Genomic DNA, 18531 nt, shown 5'->3' with positions numbered 1-18531 from the left:
GAGCCCGGGCTTTGGAGTCAGAGGTCATGAGTTCGAAGCCCGGCTTTGCCACTTGTCAGCTGTGTGACTGTGGGCGAGTCACTTCACTTCTCTGTGCCTCAGTTGCCTCATCTGTAAAATGGGGATGAAGACCGTGAGCCCCACGTGGGACATCCTGATTCCCCTGTGTCTAGTAAGCGCTTAACAAATACCAACATTATTATTATTATCGTCCACTAAGCCTGTCCTGGTCCTACCCCGGCGCCGGGCACCACGATGGACAATAACCCAATCCCAAAATGGATATCCCCGCGAGTCCGGGGTCTCCCGCCGGGAATCGGTTCCCGGCTCCTGGGCCCCCCGGGGCCCGCAGGAGTCCGGCCTAGGCCAGAGCGGCGTCTCCCGAGTTGTCCCACCCCCTGCAACCCGGGCCCGGGCCCAAGTCGGGCTCCCACACCCACGGGCCGGCCCGCCCGGCTCGGCCTGGCCCGGTTTCAGGTTCCCGGACGCAGAGGCGAGACTTTGGCCGGAGGGCCGGTTGTCCGTCGAGGCGGGGGCCGGCCCGCGGCGGGAGGTGGAGGGGAGGAGCGGGCCTGCGGTGGAGGGCGTGGGGGGCCACGGGGACGGGTATTAAAGGGGCTCCTCTCCCCGGGCCGCCAGCCGACCGGGGGAGCCGACCGTCTGGGCCGCAGAGTCGCCGGTGAGCCGGGGGGAGCGGGCTGGGCTGGGGCTCGGGGTCACGGGGCGCTCGGAGACTGGGCGGTAATAAGAAGGTCGGTATTCGTTAAGCGCTTACTATGTGCGGAGCACTGCCCTAAGCGCTGGGGGAGCTCATCGGGTTGTCCCACGTGAGGCTCATCCATTTGACAGATGAGGTCACTGAGGCCCAGAGAAGTGAAGTGACTCGCCCACGGTCACCCAGCTGACGAGGGGCAGAGCCGGCATTCGAACGCGTGACCTCTGACTCCCAAGCCCGGGCTCTTTCCACTGAGCTATTTATTGAGCGCTTACTCCGTGCGGAGCGCTGTGCTAAGCGCTTGGAATGGACAATTCGGCAGCAGATAGAGACGGTCCCTGCCCGACGACGGGCTCGCGGTCTCACCGTCCTGCCCCCGGGGAGACGGACGGGACGCCAGGATCAAGACGGCAGCGGGCGGTCCCACCGGCCTCGGGTTTTAGGCTCTCCGGACCGTCCACCGGCATCCCGTCCGTCTCCCCCAGATCTAGACCGTAAGATCGCTGTGGGAGGGGAGTGCGTCTGCTCCTTGTTTTATTTTACTCTCCCGAGCGCTTAGCACAGTTCTAATAATGCTATCTCTTAAACGCTTACCGTGTGCCAGGCCCTGTACTAAACGCTGGGGTGGATCCAAGCCGATCGGGTTGGACACGGTCCCTGTCCCTCGTGGGGCTCACGGTCTCCATCCCCATTCTGCAGATGAGGGAACTGAGGCCCAGAGAAGAGAAGTGACTCACCCAAGGTCACACGGCAGGCAAGTAGTGGAGTCGGAATTAGAACCCATGACCTTCTGACTACCACTCCCGGGCTCTCCACACTATAATACTAATAATGATAACAGTGATGGTATTTGTTAAGCGCTTACTATGTGCCGAGCACTGTTCTAAGCGCTGGGGGAGATCCAAGGTGATCAGGATGGCCCCCGTGGGGCTCACAGTCTTCATCCCCATTTGACGGATGAGGGCACTGAGGCACAGGGAAGTGAAGTGACTTGCCCAAACTCACACAGCTAAGTGGCAGAGCCGGGATTAGAACCCACGACCTATGCCATGCTGCTTGAGCGTTCAGTAAATACAGCGGACCGGCCGACTCCCCAGTAGACTCTCCCACGGGCCTGGCTATTCCACTATTCCAGAGAAGCAGCGTGGCTCAGTGGAAAGAGCACGGGCTTTGGAGTCAGGGCTCATGAGTTCGAATCCCAGCTCTGCCACTTGTCGGCTGTGTGACTGTGGGCGAGTCACTTAACTTCTCCGTGCCTCAGTTCCCTCATCTGTAAAATGGGGATTAAGACTGTGAGCTCCAAGTGGGACAACCTGATTCCCTTATGTCTACCCCAGCGCTTAGAACAGTGCTCGGCACATAGTAAGCGCTTAACAAATACCAACATTATTATTATTACGTCAGCTGCCGTTCCCCGACCGAAGGGCCCAGAAACCGGCCGGTCGGTCGGTCCAATAGCCTGTGCTATTTCTTGAGCGCTTACTCTGCGCAGACCACTGGGCCGACCACTTAGGAGGGGACAATAGAGTCAGTTCATGGGATTCCCTGCCCGCGAGGAGCGGACAGGCTACTCTGTGCAGAGAGCTGGGCCGAGCGGCGCTGGGGAGAGTGACAAAGAGGGTCCCTGCCTCGAGCGCTCAGTACAGTCCTTTGCAGACCGTAACGCTCAGTAAATAGGATGGATCGAGGGCCTCAGGGAGCTGTGGGACCAGCCGGCCTTTCTCCCACGGCCCCCACCAGGACCAGACGAAATGGGGCTGCCTGGGGGCAGACTGGGAGTAGACTGGGGCGGACTGGGAGCAGCTCATTCCCAGATTCATTCATTCATCCAGGGTTATTTATTGAGCACTCACATTGTGCAGAGCACTGTACTAACCGCTTGGAAAGTACAATTTCATTCATTCAATAGTTTTTATTGAGTGCTTACTATGTGCAGAGCACTGTACTAAGCGCTTGGAATGGACAAATTTGACAACGGAGACAATCCCTAGATCGAGTGCTGTCACTGGGAAGGGGGTGGGGGTGGTGTAGTGGGTAGAACCCGGACCTGGGAGTCAGAAGGTTATGGGTTCTAATCCCGGCTCCTCTACTTGTCTGCTGGGTGACCTTGGGCAAGATGCTTCGCTTCTTCGGGCCTCAGTTCCCTCATCTGGAAAATGGGGTTGAAGATTGGGAGCCTTAAGTGGGACAGAGACTGTCCAACCCCATTTGCTTGTTTCTAACCCCGGAGCTTAGTACAGTGCCTGGCACATAGCAAGCGCTTAACAAATACCATAATAATAATTACTATTATTATTACTGGGGACCGGGTCGATCTCACCCCTCACCCTCTTCTGCCCTCCCCCTTCTGCTGCTTCTGGCTGTCTAGAAAGCCCTGTCTCTGCGCCCTCCTCCTTCCTCTTCCTCCTCCTCTCCTCCTCTTCTCCACGTCCTCTCTTCTCCTTCTCCTCCACGTCCTCTCCTTCTCCTCCCCCTCCTCCCTCTTCTCTTCCTCCTCCTCCCATCCTCCTCTCCTTCTCTTCCTCCTCCTCTTCGTCCTCCCTCTCCTCCTTCTCCTCCTCCTCCCCCTCCTCCTCCTCCTTCCCGCCTCCCTTCCTCCCCCCTCCAACCCTCCTCCCTCTCCATCCCTCCTCCCTCTCCTCCTCCTCCTTCCCTCCTTCTCCTTCCCTCCTTCTCTTCCTCTTCTTCCCCCCTCCTTCTCATCTTCCTCCCCTCCTCCTCTTCCTCCTTCTCTTCCTCCTCCTGGCCTCCTTCTTCTCCTGCCCTCCTTCTCTTTCCCTTCCTCCTCCTCCTCCCCCCTCCTTCTCCTCTTCCCTCTCCTCTTCCTCCTCCCCTCTTTCTCCTTCCCCTCTTCCTCCTCCTTCCCTCCTCCTCCCCCTCCTTCTCCTCCTCCCTCTCCTGCTCCTCCTCTCCTCCTCCTCCCTTTCCTCCTCCCCTTCTTCTCCTCCTCCCCTCCTTCTCCTCCCTCTCCTCCTCTCCTCTTTTTCCTCCCCTCCTCCTCTTTTTCCCCTCCTCCTCATCCCCTTCTCCTCATTTCCTTTATCCCCCTCCTCGCCCTCCTCCTCCTTCTTCTCCTCCTCCTCCCTCTCCTCCTTCCCTCCTTCTCCTCTTCCTCCTCCTCCCTCTCCTCTTCCTCCTCCCTCTCCTCTTCCTCCTCCTCCTCCTCCCTCTCTGCCTCTCCTCTTTTTCCTCCCCTCCTCCTCCTCCTCCTCTCCTCTTTCTACCTCTCCTCCACCTCCCCTTCCCCTTCTCCTCTCTTTCTTCTCCTTTTCTCCTTCTCCCCCCTCCCTCCTCCTCCTTCCCCACTTTCTCCTCCTCCTTCTCCTCCTCCTTCCTCCCCTCCCTGCCCCGCGCTGCCCCAGCCCCGTGGGGCCTGTGCAAGGAAGCTGCAGCTGAGAAGCTGCCAGAAAAATCATTTTGTAACTCAGAAAAGCCGTGTGTGTCTCCAAAGAAAAAGCTGGACCTCCTGCCAAGGGAGCGAGGGAGGAGGGAGGAGGGAGATGGGAGGAAAAAAGGAGGAAAAAAGGAGGGAAGAGGTGAGATGAGGAGAATGGGAGGAGGGACAAGGGAGGTGGGAAGAGGGATAGGGCGGTAGGAGGAGGGAAAAGAGGAAAAGAGAGGGAAGAGCTGGGGTGAGGGAGATGGGAGGAGGGAAGGAGGGAAGCAGGAGGAGGGACAAGGGAGAAGGGAAGAGGGAAAAGAGGAAAAAGGAAGGAAGATCTGAGATGAGGAAGATGGGAGGAGAGAAGGAGGAGGGAGGGTGTTGGAGGAGGAAAAGAGGAAAGGAGGGAAGAGATGGGATGAGGGAAGGAGGGAGAAGGGAGATGGGAGGAGGAAAAGAGGAAAGGAGGGATAGGGAGATGGGAGGAGGAAAAGAGGAAAGAAGGGATAGGGAGATGGGAGGAGGGAGGAGGGAAAAGGAAAAAAAGAGATGAGGGAGGTGGGAGGAGGAAAGGGGAGAGAAGGAGGAGGAAAAGAAGAAAGAAGGAGGACAGAGCTGGGATGAGGGAGGCGGGAGTGGGAAGAAGGTTGGAGGAGGGAGAGAGGTGGGAGGAGGCAGAGAAGCGGCGTGGCTCAGTGGAAAGAGCACGGGCTTGGGAGTCAGAGGTCATGAGTTCGAATCCCAGCTCTGCCACTTGTCAGCTGTGTGACTGTGGGCAAGTCACTTCACTTCTCTGTGCTTCAGTTACCTCGTCTGTAAAATGGGGATTAAGACTGTGAGCCCCCCACTGTGAGCCCCACATGGGACAACCTGATTCCCCTGTGTCTACTCCAGCGCTTAGAACAGTGCTCTGCACATAGTAAGCGCTTCACAAATACCAACAAATAAGGAAAGAAGGAGGGAAGAGGCGGGATGAGGGAGATGGGAGGAGGGAGACGGAAGAGGGAGGGATGGAGAGAGGGCCAGGGAGCAAGGATGGGGAATAATCCAGGAAGCAACCAGGGCTCCCCCAGCCCCCCGCCACCCCCATCAGTGAGGCCCAAACCCGATCCAACCTCCAATCGATTGCTAGATCCTGGTCTCCTCCCGCAGGCAGGTCACCCTCTCCCCAGTCATCCATTCAATCCTATTTACTGAGCGCTTACCATGCTCAGAGAACTGGACCGAGCCCTTAAAGCCAGCGGTCAGGGCAGCCCTAGGCTCCTCTCCCTCTCCGGACAGAGGGTCCGGGGCCCTGGGGGGGGGGGGGAGGGCAAGGGGCAGGGGTCAGAGGGCAGGGGTCAGAGGGCAGGCGCTGGACTGGATGCCCCCCACCAGGAGGAGGATCAGGGTGTCCATCTAGTCCCAGGGGTTCAGAAATGGGAGGTGGACAGAGGGTCTGCGTAATCCCTAGTCCAGTTTGGTGTTGGAAGCAAATATGCTCCCCCCCCAAAGTACACACACGTATACACACGCACACATGTACACACACACACAAACACACACACGCACACATGTACACACACAAACACACCCACTCACTCACTTCCCCTGCAACCCCAAGTTCAAACACACCCACACACTCATTCATTTAACTGTATCGATTAGGCGTTTCCTGTGTGCAAAGCACAGTACTAAGCATTTAATAATAATAATAATAATAATGTTGGTATTTATTAAGCGCTTACTATGTGCCGAGCACTGTTCTAAGCGCTGGGGTAGACATAGGGGAATCAGGTCGTCCCACGTGGGGCTCACGGTCTTAATCCCCATTTTACAGATGAGGGAACTGAGGCACGGAGAAGTGAAGTGACTCGCCCACGGTCACACAGCCGACAAGTGGCAGAGCTGGGATTCGAACTCATGAGCCCTGACTCCAAAGCCCGTGCTCTTTCCACTGAGCCACGCTGCTATTTACACACACACATACTCCATCCATTCATTCAGTTGTATTTATTGAGCGTTTACTGCATGCAGAGCACTGTACTAAGCGCTGGGGAAAGTAGAGTAGAGTAATAAGGAGAGACAATCCCTGCCCACAACAAGCGCACACGCACAGAGACTGCTGTATAGACAAACTCCCTAATGCTCTCACATAAATACATATATATAATAATGTTGGTATTTGTGAAGCGCTTACTATGTGCCGAGCACTGTTCTAAGCGCTGGGGTAGACTTAGGGGAATCAGGTCGTCCCACGTGGGGCTCACCGTCTTGATCCCCATTTTACAGACGAGGGAACTGAGGCACAGAGAAGTGAAGTGACTCGCCCACGGTCACACAGCCGACAAGTGGCAGAGCTGGGATTCGAACTCATGAACCCTGACTCCAAAGCCCGTGCTCTTTCCACTGAGCCACGCTATGTATCCTATATATATCACATAAATATGTTTGTATATATATGTGTAGAATTCTAATTCTATTTATTTATTTCGATGGTACTGATGCCTGTCTACTTGTTTTGTGGTCTATCTCCCCCCTTCTAGACTGTGAGCTCGTCGTTGTGCAGGGATTGTCTCTATCTGTTGCCGAATTGTGCTTTCCAAACACTTAGTCCAGTGCTCCGCACACAGTAAGCGCTCAATAAATACGATTGGCTGAATGAATGCATATGTGTATGTGTATATATATCTAAGTATATATATAGAACAGTGCTTGGCCCTTAGTGTTTAACAATCACCACTATTATTATACACATAATAATAATAATGTCGGTATTTGTTAAGCACTTACTATGTGCAGAGCACTGTTCTAAGCGCTGCGGTGGATACAGGGTCATCAGGTTGTCCCACGTGAAGCTCCCAGTCTTCATCCCCATTTTACAGATGAGGGAACCGAGGCCCAGAGAAGTGAAGTGACTCGCCCACAGTCACACAGCTGACAAGTGGCAGATCCGGGATTCGAACCCATGACTTCTGACTCCCAAGCCCGGGCTCTTTCCACTGAGCCACGCTGCTTCTCCTAATTATGATAATGATGGCATTTGTTAAGCGCTTACTATGTGCCCATCACTGTTCTAAGCAGTGGGGTAGATGCAGGATAATCAGCTCGTCCCCCGTGGGGCTCCCAGTCTTCATCCCCATTTTCCAGATGAGGTCACCGAGGCCCAGAGAAGTGAGGTGGCCTGCCCAAGGTCACACAGCAGGTATATACAGGTGCTTGGCACATAGTAAGCGCTTAACAAGCGCCATTATCACTTAGTAGACACATACACTCGCTCATACTCCCACACACAACACACACAGACACACACGCACACAAACTCCTGGATGCACACACTCAGCTGTGTGACTGTGGGCAAGTCACTTCACTTCTCTGAGCCTCAGTGACCTCATCTGTCAAATGGGGATGAAGACCGGGAGCCTCCCGTGGGACCACCCGATGACCCTGTATCTCCCCCAGCGCTTAGAACGGTGCTCTGCACATAGTAAGCGCTTAACAAATACCAACATCATTATTATTATTATTATTCCTTGTGGTCTCTGTCTCTCTGTTCATTCAATAGTATTTATTGAGCGCTCACTATGTGCAGGGCACTGTACTAAGCGCTTGGAGTGTACAATGCGGCACCAGATAGAGACAATCCCTGCCCAGTGACGGGCTCACAGTGTCTAAACGTCTCTGCCGCAAACCCACACACCCCACACATAGATCTTTACCCACTCCCTGGCCCATGCAGACAGACAGACGCACAGAGCGCGCACCGCGACGTGTACAACGATGTGTACATGTACCGCAGGCCCGGGGCGGGGTGGGCCCTCCCAGGAGGCTGATGGAGAGGCTGGCATCCGATGGAGGCCGTTGAGATTCCTGCTTCCATTCATTCATTCTTTCGATAGTATCTATTGAGCGCTTACTATGTGCAGAGCACTGTACTAAGCGCTTGGAACGGACAATTCGGCGACAGATAGAGACCGTCCCTGCCCAGTGACGGGCTCCCGGTCTAACCGGGGAAAGAGGGTGAGAAGGGTTTCGGGAGCCCCTTTGCCATTTCCCTTCTCTTTCCAAGAGAAGCAGCGTGGCTCAGGGGCCAGAGCCCGGACTTGGAAGTCAGAAGTCGTGGGTTCTAATCCCGCCTCCTCCATTTGTCCACTGTCACCGCTACTTCACTTCTCTGGGCCTCGCTTCTCTTTCCCTCATCTGGAAAGTGGGGTTGAAGACCGAGAGCCCCAAGCGGGACAACCTGATGACCTGGGATCTCCCCCAGCGCTTAGAAGAGTGCTCGGCACATAGTAGGCGCTTAACAAATGCCATCATAATTATCATCAATATGATCATTTCCCAGCCTCGCCACCCTCCTCGGGCCGGAGCCAGCCGCTGACCGCTGGAGGGGAAGAAGAAGGAGAAGGAGACGGACGGACCGACCATGAAGACGCTGCTTCTTCTCTCGCTCCTGGTTGTCCTGGCGGCCGCCGCAGTTGGGGGCTACGGTGAGAGTCGCCCCCCGCCCCCTACCCCGGCCTGGAGGCCTCTGCTTCCCCTTCTCCCCCCTCCCCAACCCCTCCACCCTTGAACCCTCTCCCGACCCTGGCCTAGGGGCAAGAGCCCCGGGCCTGGGAGTCAGAGGTCGTGGGTTCTAATCCCGCCTCCGCCCCTTGTCTGCTGTGTGACCTTGGGTAAGCTACTTCACTTCTCTGGGCCTCAGCGACCTCACCTGGAAGGTGGGGATGAAGACGGTGAGCCCCATGTGGGACAACCTGATGACTCTGTATCTACCCCAGCGCTTAGAACAGTGCTTGGCACGTACTAAGCACTTAACAAATACAATAATAATAACAACCCGATTACCTCGTATCTACCCCAGCGCTTAAAAGGGTGCTTGACACAGAGTAAGCGCTAAACAAATATCGTCATTATTATTATTACCCCTCGCCAGGACCCCCACCCAGCCCCCCACCTGTCCCCTTGGCTTCGTTCCGGGACCAATCGCACTCCCAAGTGCTTAGTCCAGTTCTCTGCACTCAATAAATGTCGCTGATCGATCGATTAATTGATGAACTGTACATTCCGAGCGCTTAGTACAGTGCTCTGCACATAGTAAGCGCTCGATAAATATTATTGAATGAATGAATGATGAGGGGGATTCTCCCCTGGAAAGCAGAGATGGTTTCTGGGAGTGAACAGGCCGCCTCCCCAGCCACCGAACAAGCTGGCTACTGTTGGGGCGCTCAGCCTGAGCTGGCTGCTCCGGTCAGGGATCCAGACCCAACTTCATCCTCCGGGACGTCCAACCGGGGCTGGACACGGGTGGGGACCGGCAGAGCCGAGGCCGGACAGAGCCGGGGATGGATAGAGCCAGGGAAGGGGAGAGCAGAGGCTGGACGGAGCCGGGGATGGGCAGGACCGGGGATGGACAGAGAAGGAGAAGGGCGGAGCGGAGGCTGGACTGAGCTGGGGCCGGGTAGGGCCGGAGATGGACGGAGCCGAGACTGGACAGAGCCAAAGTGGGACGGAGTTGGGGCTGGGAGGAGCCGGCGATGGACAGAGGAGAGGCCGGACCGACCCGAGGCTGGAGGGAGGTGGGGATGGACATAGCCAGGGATGGGCAGAGCCGAACTGATCTAGGGCCGAACAGAACGGTGGATGGACAGAGACGGGGCTGGACAGGCCTGGGGTTGAGCTGGGGTTGGGTTTATTAATCTACCTCTGGCCTGGAAGGCCCTCCCTCCTCCCCTCCGCCAAGCTCACTCTCTTCCCCCCTTCCAAGCCCTCCTGAGAGGTCACCTCCTCCGGGAGGCCTTCCCGCACTCAGCCCTCCCTTTCCCTCCGCTCCTCCTCCCCTCCCCGTCGCCCCGACTCCCTCCCTCTGCTCTACCCCCTTCCCCGCCCCACAGCACTCGTGTATCTATGTACTTATTTATTATTCTATTTATTTATATTAACGATATGTATAGATCTATAATTCCATTTACTGATGTTGCTGCTGCGGATGCCCAGTCTACTTGTTTTGATTCCCATCTCCCCCGTTCTAGACCGTGAGCCCATTGTGGGCAGAGATTGTCCCTGATTCCGAATTGTACTTTCCAAGGCTCAGGACAGTGTTCTGCACACAGTAAGCGCTCAATAAGTACAATTGAATGAATATTAACCCTCTTCAACCTTTGATCTTTTCCAGAGTCCCACGAGAGCATGGAGTCCTATGAGATGAGTAAGAGAACCGCCCTGTTGGGCCGGGGGGTGGGGGCCGGAGCTGGGGGGTGAGGGGGTGTCTCGTTCCTCTTTCCACCTCTCCCATCGCAGGGATGAGGGCGATGGGAGGAGGGAGGGAGATGGGAGGAGGAAAAGAGGAAAAAGGAGAGAAGAGGTGGGATGAGGGGGATAGGAGGAGGGACGGAGGAGGGAGGGATAGGGAGATGGGAAGAGGGAAAAGAGGAAAAAAGCAGGGAAGAGCTGGGATGAGGGAGATGGGAGGAGGGAGAGAGATGGGAGGAGAAAAAGAGGAAAAAGGAGGGAAGAGGTGGGATGAGGGAGATGGAAGGGGAAAAGAGGAAAAAAGGAGGGAAGAGCTGGAATGAGGGAGATGGGAGGAGGGAAGAAGTGTGATGAGGGAGATGGGAGGAGGGAAAAGAGGAAAAAAGGAGGGAAGAGCTGGGATGAGGGAGATGGGAGGAGGGAAGGAAGAAAGCGGGAGGAGGGAGATGGGAGGAGGAAAAGAGGTAAAAGGAGGGAGAGGTGGAACTAGAGAGATGGGAGGAGGGAAGGAGGAGGGAGGGATAGGGAGATGGGAGGAGGGAAAAGAGGAAAAAAGGAAGGAAGAGCTGGGATGAGGGAGATCGGAGGAGGGAAGGAGGGACGTGGGAGGAGGGAGGGAGATGGGAGGAGGAAAAGAGGAAAAGGGAGGGAAGAGCTGGGATGAGGGAGATGGGAAGAGGGAAGGAGGGAAGGTGGGAGGAGGAAAGGAGGGAGAAGAGAGATGGGAGGAGGAAGAGAGGCAAGAAGGACAGAGATGGGATGAGGGAGATGGGGAGCGGGAAGGAGGAGGGAGGTGCGAGGAGGAAAAGAGGAAAGAAGGAGGGAAGAGGTGGGATGAGGGAGATGGGAAGCGGAAAGGAGGGAGGAGGGAGACGGGAGACTCCCAAGCCCGGGCTCTTGCCGCTAAGCCCCGCGGCTTCTCCACCTGTAAGCACCAGGTGGTCAGGGCTGCTGGGTGGACTTGGCTGGGGAGATGGTGCTTAATCGGGGAAGGCTTCCTGGAGGAGGTGTAATTTCGGGAAAGCTGTGGGCTGCCAGATTAATAGCAATAATAATAATAATAATAATTAGTGCTTCTTACGCATTATTTATGCGTTTACTAATGTGGGGCCTGATTATTTTGTATCTACCTCAGGATTTAGCGCTTCATAATAATAACAACAACGTTGGTGTTTGTTAAGCGCTTACTACGTGCCAAGCACTGTTCTAAGCGCTGGGATAGATACAAGGTGATGAGGTTGTCCCACGTGGGGCTCCCAGTCTTCATCCCCATTTTCTAGATGAGGTAACTGAGGCCCAGAGAAGTGAAGTGACTTGCCCACACAGATGCTAAGGGGCGGAGTTGGGATTAGAACCCACGACCTCTGACTCCCAAGCCCGGGCTCTTTCCACTAAGCCACGCTACTTTCCTCAAATACCAGTATTATTATTATTGTTATTTTTATGTGCCAAGCAATGGACTAAGCACTGGGGCGGACCCAAGTAACTCAAATCGGACACAGTCTCGCATGGGGCTCGCAGTTTAAGTAATCTTAGAAGCAGCCTGGCCTAGCGGCTAGAGTGCGAGCCTGGGAGTCCGAAGGTCATGGGTTCTAATCCCGGCTCCGCCACTTGTCTGCTCTGTGACCTTGGGCAAGTCTCTGGGCCTCAGTTCCCTCGTCTGGAAAATGGGGACTGAGACTGTGAGCCCCACGGGGGACAACCTGATGATCTTCTCTCTACCCCAGTGCTTCGAACAGTGCCTGGCACATAGTAAGCGCTTAACAAATACCATTATTATTAAGTAGTCTAAGAAGGAGGGAGGAGGTGTCAAACCCCATTTTACAGATGAGGAAACCCTCTGCAACCCTCCGGGCCTGGGGGGCTGGAGGCCTGAGCTCCTGCGAGACCACCAGCCGGACTGGGGGCATGTCTGGGCCCCGGGGGGTGGCCAACCCCTTTTTCTGACTGCCGCTCTCTGCCCCCCTCAGACCCGTTCATCCCCAGGAGGAACGCCAACAGCTTCATAGCCCCGCGCCAGAGATGGAGGTCCCGGGCCCAGGAGAGGTAGGCCATCCTGGGGGAGGGTTTGGGGGGTCCTGGGGAGGGGGGAGACCCCATGCCCACCCCAATGATCCTGGGGAAGGCCCCCACCTCACCCCGCCCAGGGGGCTTCCTCCTTGGGGCTCTGGGAGGTGGCTGGGTGGGTTGGTGGGTGGGGCGGCGGCCTGGGGCCCTGGGACTTGGGGGGACCCCTAGGGTGAGGCCAGAAATGGCCACGATGGTTTCCCTTTACAAATCCCCTCTCTCCTTGCTTCCTCCCTCCCTTTTCTCTCCTCTCTCTTCCCTCCCTCCCTCCTTCCCTCCTTTCTTCCCTCTCTCCCTCCGTCATTCCCTCCCTCCCTTTTCTTCCCTCCCTCCCTTTTCTCCCCTTCCATTCTCCCCCCTTCCATCTTCCTCCTTCCACTTCCCTTTTCTCCTTCTTCCTCCTCCCTCTTCTCTCCTCCATCCTCATCACCTTCCCGCCTCCTCCTTCCCTTCCCTCCATCTCTCATCCTCCTCTTTCCTCCCCGCTCCTCCCTGTCATCCCCTTCCCTCCCTCCTTCCTTCTTTTTCCCCTCCCTCCTTTTTCTCCCCTCCCTCTTTTTGCTCCCTTCCCCCCCTTTCCCTTTCTTCCTCTTTCTCCCCCCTTTCCCTCTCTCCTACTCTCTTTCCCTTTCTCCTTCCTCTATCTCCCTCCCGCCCTTTTCCCCTCTCTCCCTCCTTTCTCCCTGTCCCTTTCCTCTTTCCCTCCCTCTTTCCCTCCCTCCCTCCTCTATCTCCCCTCCCTCCTTTCTCCTCCCTCCTCCCTCTTCCATCCTCCTCCTTCCACCTCCCCCCTCCTCCCCTCTTCCCTTTTCTCCTTCCTCCTCCTCCATTTTCCCCTCCTCCCTCTTCTCTGCTCCACCCTCTTTTTCCTTCCCGCCTCCTCCTTCCCCTCCCTCCTTCCCCTTCCTCCACCTCTCACCCTCCTCCCTCCTCCCTTCCTCTTTCTCCCCTCCTTTCCTCTTTCCCTCCTTCTGACCCTCCCTCTTTCCTTCTTTCCCTTTCTCTCCCTTCCCTCCTTTTTCCCCTCCTTTTCTCCCTTCCCTCCTTCTTTCCCTCCTTTTTCTCCCTTCCCTCCTCTCCCTCCCTCTTTCCTTCTTTCCCTCCTTTCTCTCCTTTCCCTCCTTCTTTCCTTCCTTTTCTCCCTTCCCTCCTTCTTTCCCTCCTTTTCTCCCTTCCCTCCTTCTTCCCCTCCTTTTCTCCCATCCCTCCTTCTCTCCCTCTCTCTTTCCCTCCCTCCTTCCTCTTCCATCCTCACGCCTCCTCCCTATTCCCCCTCCTCTTCCTCTTCCTCCACCCTCTCTTCCACCGTCTTTCTCCTTGCCACCGGGGTCCCTTTGGTGGCCACCCCGGACCCCAGGGCCCGGGAACTGTCGAAGCCCAGCCACGAGATCCAACGCGAAGCCTGTGACGACTACCCCCTGTGCCAGCGCTACGCCCGCAATTACGGTTACCGGGCGGCATACACCCGCTACCCCGGAGGCTTTCGCGTGTAGTGAGGGCCCGGTAGCCTTCGGGACCCCAACAGTAGCCCCCCGCTGGTCCCTTTGCCACCCCGCAGCTTCGTTGGTCCCGGACCAGAGCCCGCCTTCCCGGCTCGGGCCTTCCCTTGGCGGACAGGGCAAGGTGGGCGATGCGCCCTTTGGGAAGGGGGGGGTCTTCCCCAATAAACCGCCTCTTCCAACCATTCATGCACTCAATCGGCTTTACTGAGCACTTCATTCATCCAGTGGTACGTATTGAGCGCTTACTGTGTGCAGAGCCCTGTACTGAGCGCTTGGAAAGTACAACTGGGCAACAGATAGAGACGATCCCCGCCCGACGACGGGTTCACGGTCTAGAAGGGAGGGAGGCAGACGGCGGAACAAGTAGACAGGCATCAGTAGCATCAATAGCAATAAATAGAATTGTAGATATATATGCACGCCATTAATAAAATGATTAGAATAATAAATACGTACCTATATATACACGAGGGCGGTGGGGCGGGTAGAGAGGAGGGAGGGAGTCGGGGAGATGGGGAGGGGAGGAGGAGCGGAGGGAAAGGGAGGGCTGAGTGTGGGAAGGCCTCCCGGAGGAGGTGACCTCTCAGGAGGGCTTTGAAAGGGAGAAGGGAGCTAGTTTGGAGGAGGGGAGGAGGGAGGACGTTCCGGGACAGAGGGAGGACGTGGCTCGGGGGTCGGCGGCGGGAGGGGCGAGCTGGAGGCCCGGGGAGGAGGTTGGCATGAGAGGAGCGGAGCGTGCGGGCTGCGAGGGTGAAGGAGAGAAGGGACGGGAGGGAGGAGAGGATGAGGGGATGGGGGGCTTTGAAGCCAATCCTGGGTGCGGAGCACTGGACTAAGCGCTTGGGCGAGGACACTACGTAACGAGCTCAGTTCTGGCCTTCCTGGGGCCTTGACCAACCGCCTTGTTTGTCACCTGGGGGATGGCCTGAGAAGCAGCATGGTCTAGTGGCTAGAACCTAGGCCTGGGAGTCAGAAGGATGTGAGTTCTAATGCCGGCTCTGCCTCTCGTCTCCTCTATGACCTTGGGCCAGCCACTTCACTTCTCTGTAATAATGTTGGTATTTGTTAAGCGCTTACTATGTGCAGAGCACTGTTCTGAGAGCTGGGGGAGATACGGGGTGATCAGGTTGTCCCACGTGGGGCTCACAGTTTTAATCCCCATTTTACAGATGAGGTAACTGAGGCACAGAGAAGTGAAGTGACTCGCCCAAAGTCACACAGCTGACAAGTGGCAGAGCCGGGATTCGAACCCATGAGCTCTGACTCCAAAGCCCGTGCTCCTTCCACTGAGCCACGCTGCTTCTCTCAGTGACCTCTTCTGGAAAATGGGGATGAAGACTGGGAGCCCCACGTGGGACAACCTGATGACCTTGTATCTGCCCAGAGCTTAGAACGGGGCTTGGCACCCAGTAAGAGCATAACAAGTACTATCATCATTATAATTATTATAATTATTATTATTATTATTATTAAGCACTTGGAAAAGTACAATAAACTGCCAGCTCGCTTCTAGCCTTCCTGGGTGCTTGAGCAACCGTCTTGTTGATCACTTGGGGGAAATCACTGAGAAGCAGCATGGCCTAGCGGTTAGAGCCCGGACCTGGGAGTCAGAAAGCTGTGGGTTCTAATCTCCGTTCTGCCACTTGTCTGTTGTGTGACCTTGGGTAAGTCACTTCACTTCTCTGAGCCTCAGTTCCCTCATCTGGAAAATGGGGATGGAGACTGGGAGCCCCACACGGGACAGGGACTGTGTCCAACCTGATTTGTTTGGATCCATCCCGGCGCTTAGTACGGTGCCTGGCACAAAGTAAGTGCTTAATAAATACCATAATTATTATTATTACAGTTATTAATATCATCTCTCCTGTCTGGATTGATTTTTAATAATAATAATTAGGGTAGGTCAATCATTCAATTCAATCATTCAATAGAAGCAGCGTGGCTCAGTGGAAAGAGCACGGGCTTTGGAGTCAGGGCTCATGAGTTCGAATCCCAGCTCTGCCACTTGTCGGCTGTGTGACTGTGGGCAAGTCACTTAACTTCTCTGTGCCTCAGTTCCCTCATCTGTAAAATGGGGATTAAGACTGTGAGCCCCACGTGGGACAACCTGATTCCCCTATGTCTACCCCAGCGCTTAGAACAGTGCTTGGCACATAGTAAGCGCTTAACAAATACCAACATTATTATTCAATTCATTCAATCATATTTATTGAACGCTTACTGTGTGCAAAGCACTGTACTAAATGCTTGGGAGGGGTCAAGCACTTGAGTATTTGTTAAGCACTTACTCCGTGCCAAGCACTGTCAAGAAAATCAATTGGACACTGTCCCTGTCCCACGTGGAGTTCCCAGTCTCCATCCCCATTTTCCAGATGAAGGAACTGGGGCACAGAGAAGTGAAGTGACTTGCCCAAGGTCACACAGCTGACAAGGGGCGGAGTTGGAATTAGAACCCATCACCTTCTGACTCCCAGGCCCGGGCTCCACCCGCTACGCCATGAATCCATCCCCTCAGGCCTCCAGACCCTAAACCTTATAGAGAAGCAGCGCGGCTCGGTGGCAAGAGCCCGGGCTTGGGAGTCAGAGGTCTTGGGTTCCAATCCTGCCTCCACCACTTGCCAGCTGATTACTTTGGGCAAGTCACTTCACTTCTGTGGGCCTCAGTTCCCTCGTCTGTCAAATGGGGATTAAAACTGTGAGCCCCACGGGGGACGACCTGATCACCTTGTATCCCCCAGCGCTGAGAACAGTGCTTTGCACATAGTAAGCGCTTAACAAATGCCACTATTTATTTTATTTATTTAAACCATCCGCCATCCACGCGGTCATCCTCCCTCCCATCCCTCCATCTCTCTCCCCATCTCTCCATCCATCCATGGAGAAGCAGCATGGTGTAATGGATGGAGCCTGGGCTTGGGAGTCAGAAGACGTGGGTTCAAATCCCGGCTGGGCCACTTGTCCGCTGTGTGGCCTTGGAGCCAGTCACTTCACTTCTCTGGGCCTCGGTTCCCTCATCTGTAAAACGGGGATGGAGACTGTGAGCCCCAGGTGGGACAGGGACCATGTCCAACTCGATTGGCTTGTAATGATGACGGTGGTATTTGTTAAGCGCTTACTTTGTGCCAAGCACCGTTCTAAACACTGGGGGAGATATCAGGTTGTCCCGTGTGGGGCTCACAGTCTTAACCCTCATTTGACAGATGAGGTAATTGAGGCACAGAGAAGTTAAGTGACTTGCCTAAAGTCACACAGCTGATAAACGGTGGAGCCGGGATTAGAACCCATGACTTCTGACTCCCAAACCCGGGCTCTTTCCACTAAGCCATGCCACCCCAGCGCTTAGTACAGTGCCTGGCACATAGTAAATGTTTAACAAATACCATCATTAATTAATTCATCTATCCATCCACCCACCTAGTCCATCTGTTCATGGGAAGCGCGTGGCTTAGTGGAAAGAGCCCGGGCTTGGGAATCAGAGGTCGTGGGTTCTAATCCCGGCTCCGCCACTTGTCAGCTGCGTGACTTTGGGCAAGTCACTTAACTTTCCTGTGCCTCAGTTACCTCGTCTGTAAAATGGGGATGAAGACTGGGAGCCTACGTGGCTCCCCACGTGTCCCCTATGTGTCCCCTACGTGGGACAACCTGCTGGCCCTGTATCTCTCCCAGCGCTTAGAACAGTGCTTGGCACATAGTAAGCGCTTAACAAATACCAACATTATTATTATTATTATTATTATTATTATCCACACATTCATCCACCCACCCATCCTTTCATCCGTCCTTCCATCCCTCCCCCCCTCTCTCCCTTCCCGACAACTTTCCTCGTGCCTGTCTGGGGCCAAGGGAAAGTCACTGACCATTGTCCATACACTGGCCTGGGACGGGGGGATCCGCCGACCACTGTCCACTTAATAATAATGGTAATAATAATAATGGTATTTGATAAGCACTTACTATGTGCCAGGCACTGTTCTAAGCACTGGGGTAGATACAGAATAATTGGGTTGGACATAGTCCCTGTCCCACATGGGGTTCACCGTCTTAAGCCCCATTTTCGGGTGAGGTAACTGAGGCACAGAGGAAGTGAAATGACTCGACCAAGGTCAAACAGCAGAGAAGTGGTGGAGCCGGGATTAGAACCCATGGCTCAGTGGAAATAATAATGTTGGTATTTGTTCAGCCTTTACTATGTGCAGAGCACTGTTCTAAGCGCTGGGGGAGATACAGGGTCAGCAGGTTGTCAGGTAATCAGCGTGGCTCAGTGGAAAGAGCCCGGGCTTGGGAGTCAGAGGTCGTGGGTTCTAATCCCTGCTCCGCCACTGGTCAGGTGTGCGACTTTGGGCAAGTCACTTCACTTCTCTGTGCCTCAGTTGCCTCATCTGTAATATGGGGATGAAGACTGTGAGCCCCACCTGGGCAACTTGATAACCTTGTATCACCCCCAGTGCTTAGAGCAGTGCTCGGCACATAGTAAGCGCTTAACAAATACCATCATCATCAACCCATGACCTTCTGACTCCCAGGCTGTAGGGCAACCTGCCGGCCTGGCACCAGGAGAAGCCGCTGACCATTGTGCACATGCCTGTCTGGGGGAGGGGAAACTCGCTGAACACCGTCCACACACTGGCCTGAGA

At 55.2% G+C, this 18531-nt stretch overlaps 1 protein-coding gene across 2 annotated transcripts; it reads left to right on the top strand.

Moving 5' to 3' along the window:
- Positions 1-583: 583 nt before the first annotated feature.
- LOC114809064 (matrix Gla protein) lies at positions 584-14092 on the top strand. Of its 2 annotated transcripts, none has more exons than XM_029057832.2 (5): positions 584-679; positions 8422-8566; positions 10252-10284; positions 12299-12374; positions 13753-14092. In XM_029057832.2, exons 2-5 carry the CDS (start codon positions 8503-8505, stop codon positions 13886-13888), a joined length of 309 nt encoding a protein of 102 aa, XP_028913665.1. In that variant the 5' UTR covers positions 584-679; positions 8422-8502; the 3' UTR covers positions 13889-14092. The 2 variants fall into 2 exon arrangements, with proteins under 2 accessions (XP_028913665.1, XP_028913666.1); XM_029057833.1 differs by lacking the exon at positions 584-679 and adding an exon at positions 6669-6708.
- Positions 14093-18531: the final 4439 nt, after the last annotated feature.

This window comes from Ornithorhynchus anatinus, chromosome 2 (genome assembly GCF_004115215.2).
Source record: "Ornithorhynchus anatinus isolate Pmale09 chromosome 2, mOrnAna1.pri.v4, whole genome shotgun sequence".
Lineage (NCBI taxonomy): Eukaryota > Metazoa > Chordata > Mammalia > Monotremata > Ornithorhynchidae > Ornithorhynchus > Ornithorhynchus anatinus.
This window is presented reverse-complemented; position numbering and strand designations above follow the sequence as displayed.

Excerpts from the sequence above, each read along its gene's own strand:
- LOC114809064 (XM_029057832.2), top strand. The coding sequence starts at position 8,503 with ATGAAGACGCTGCTTCTTCTCTCGCTCCTGGTTGTCCTGGCGGCCGCC. Across the intron at positions 8,567-10,251 it reads CGCCGCAGTTGGGGGCTACG|AGTCCCACGAGAGCATGGAG; the intron begins GTGAGAGTCGCC and ends GATCTTTTCCAG. Across the intron at positions 10,285-12,298 it reads CATGGAGTCCTATGAGATGA|ACCCGTTCATCCCCAGGAGG; the intron begins GTAAGAGAACCG and ends TGCCCCCCTCAG.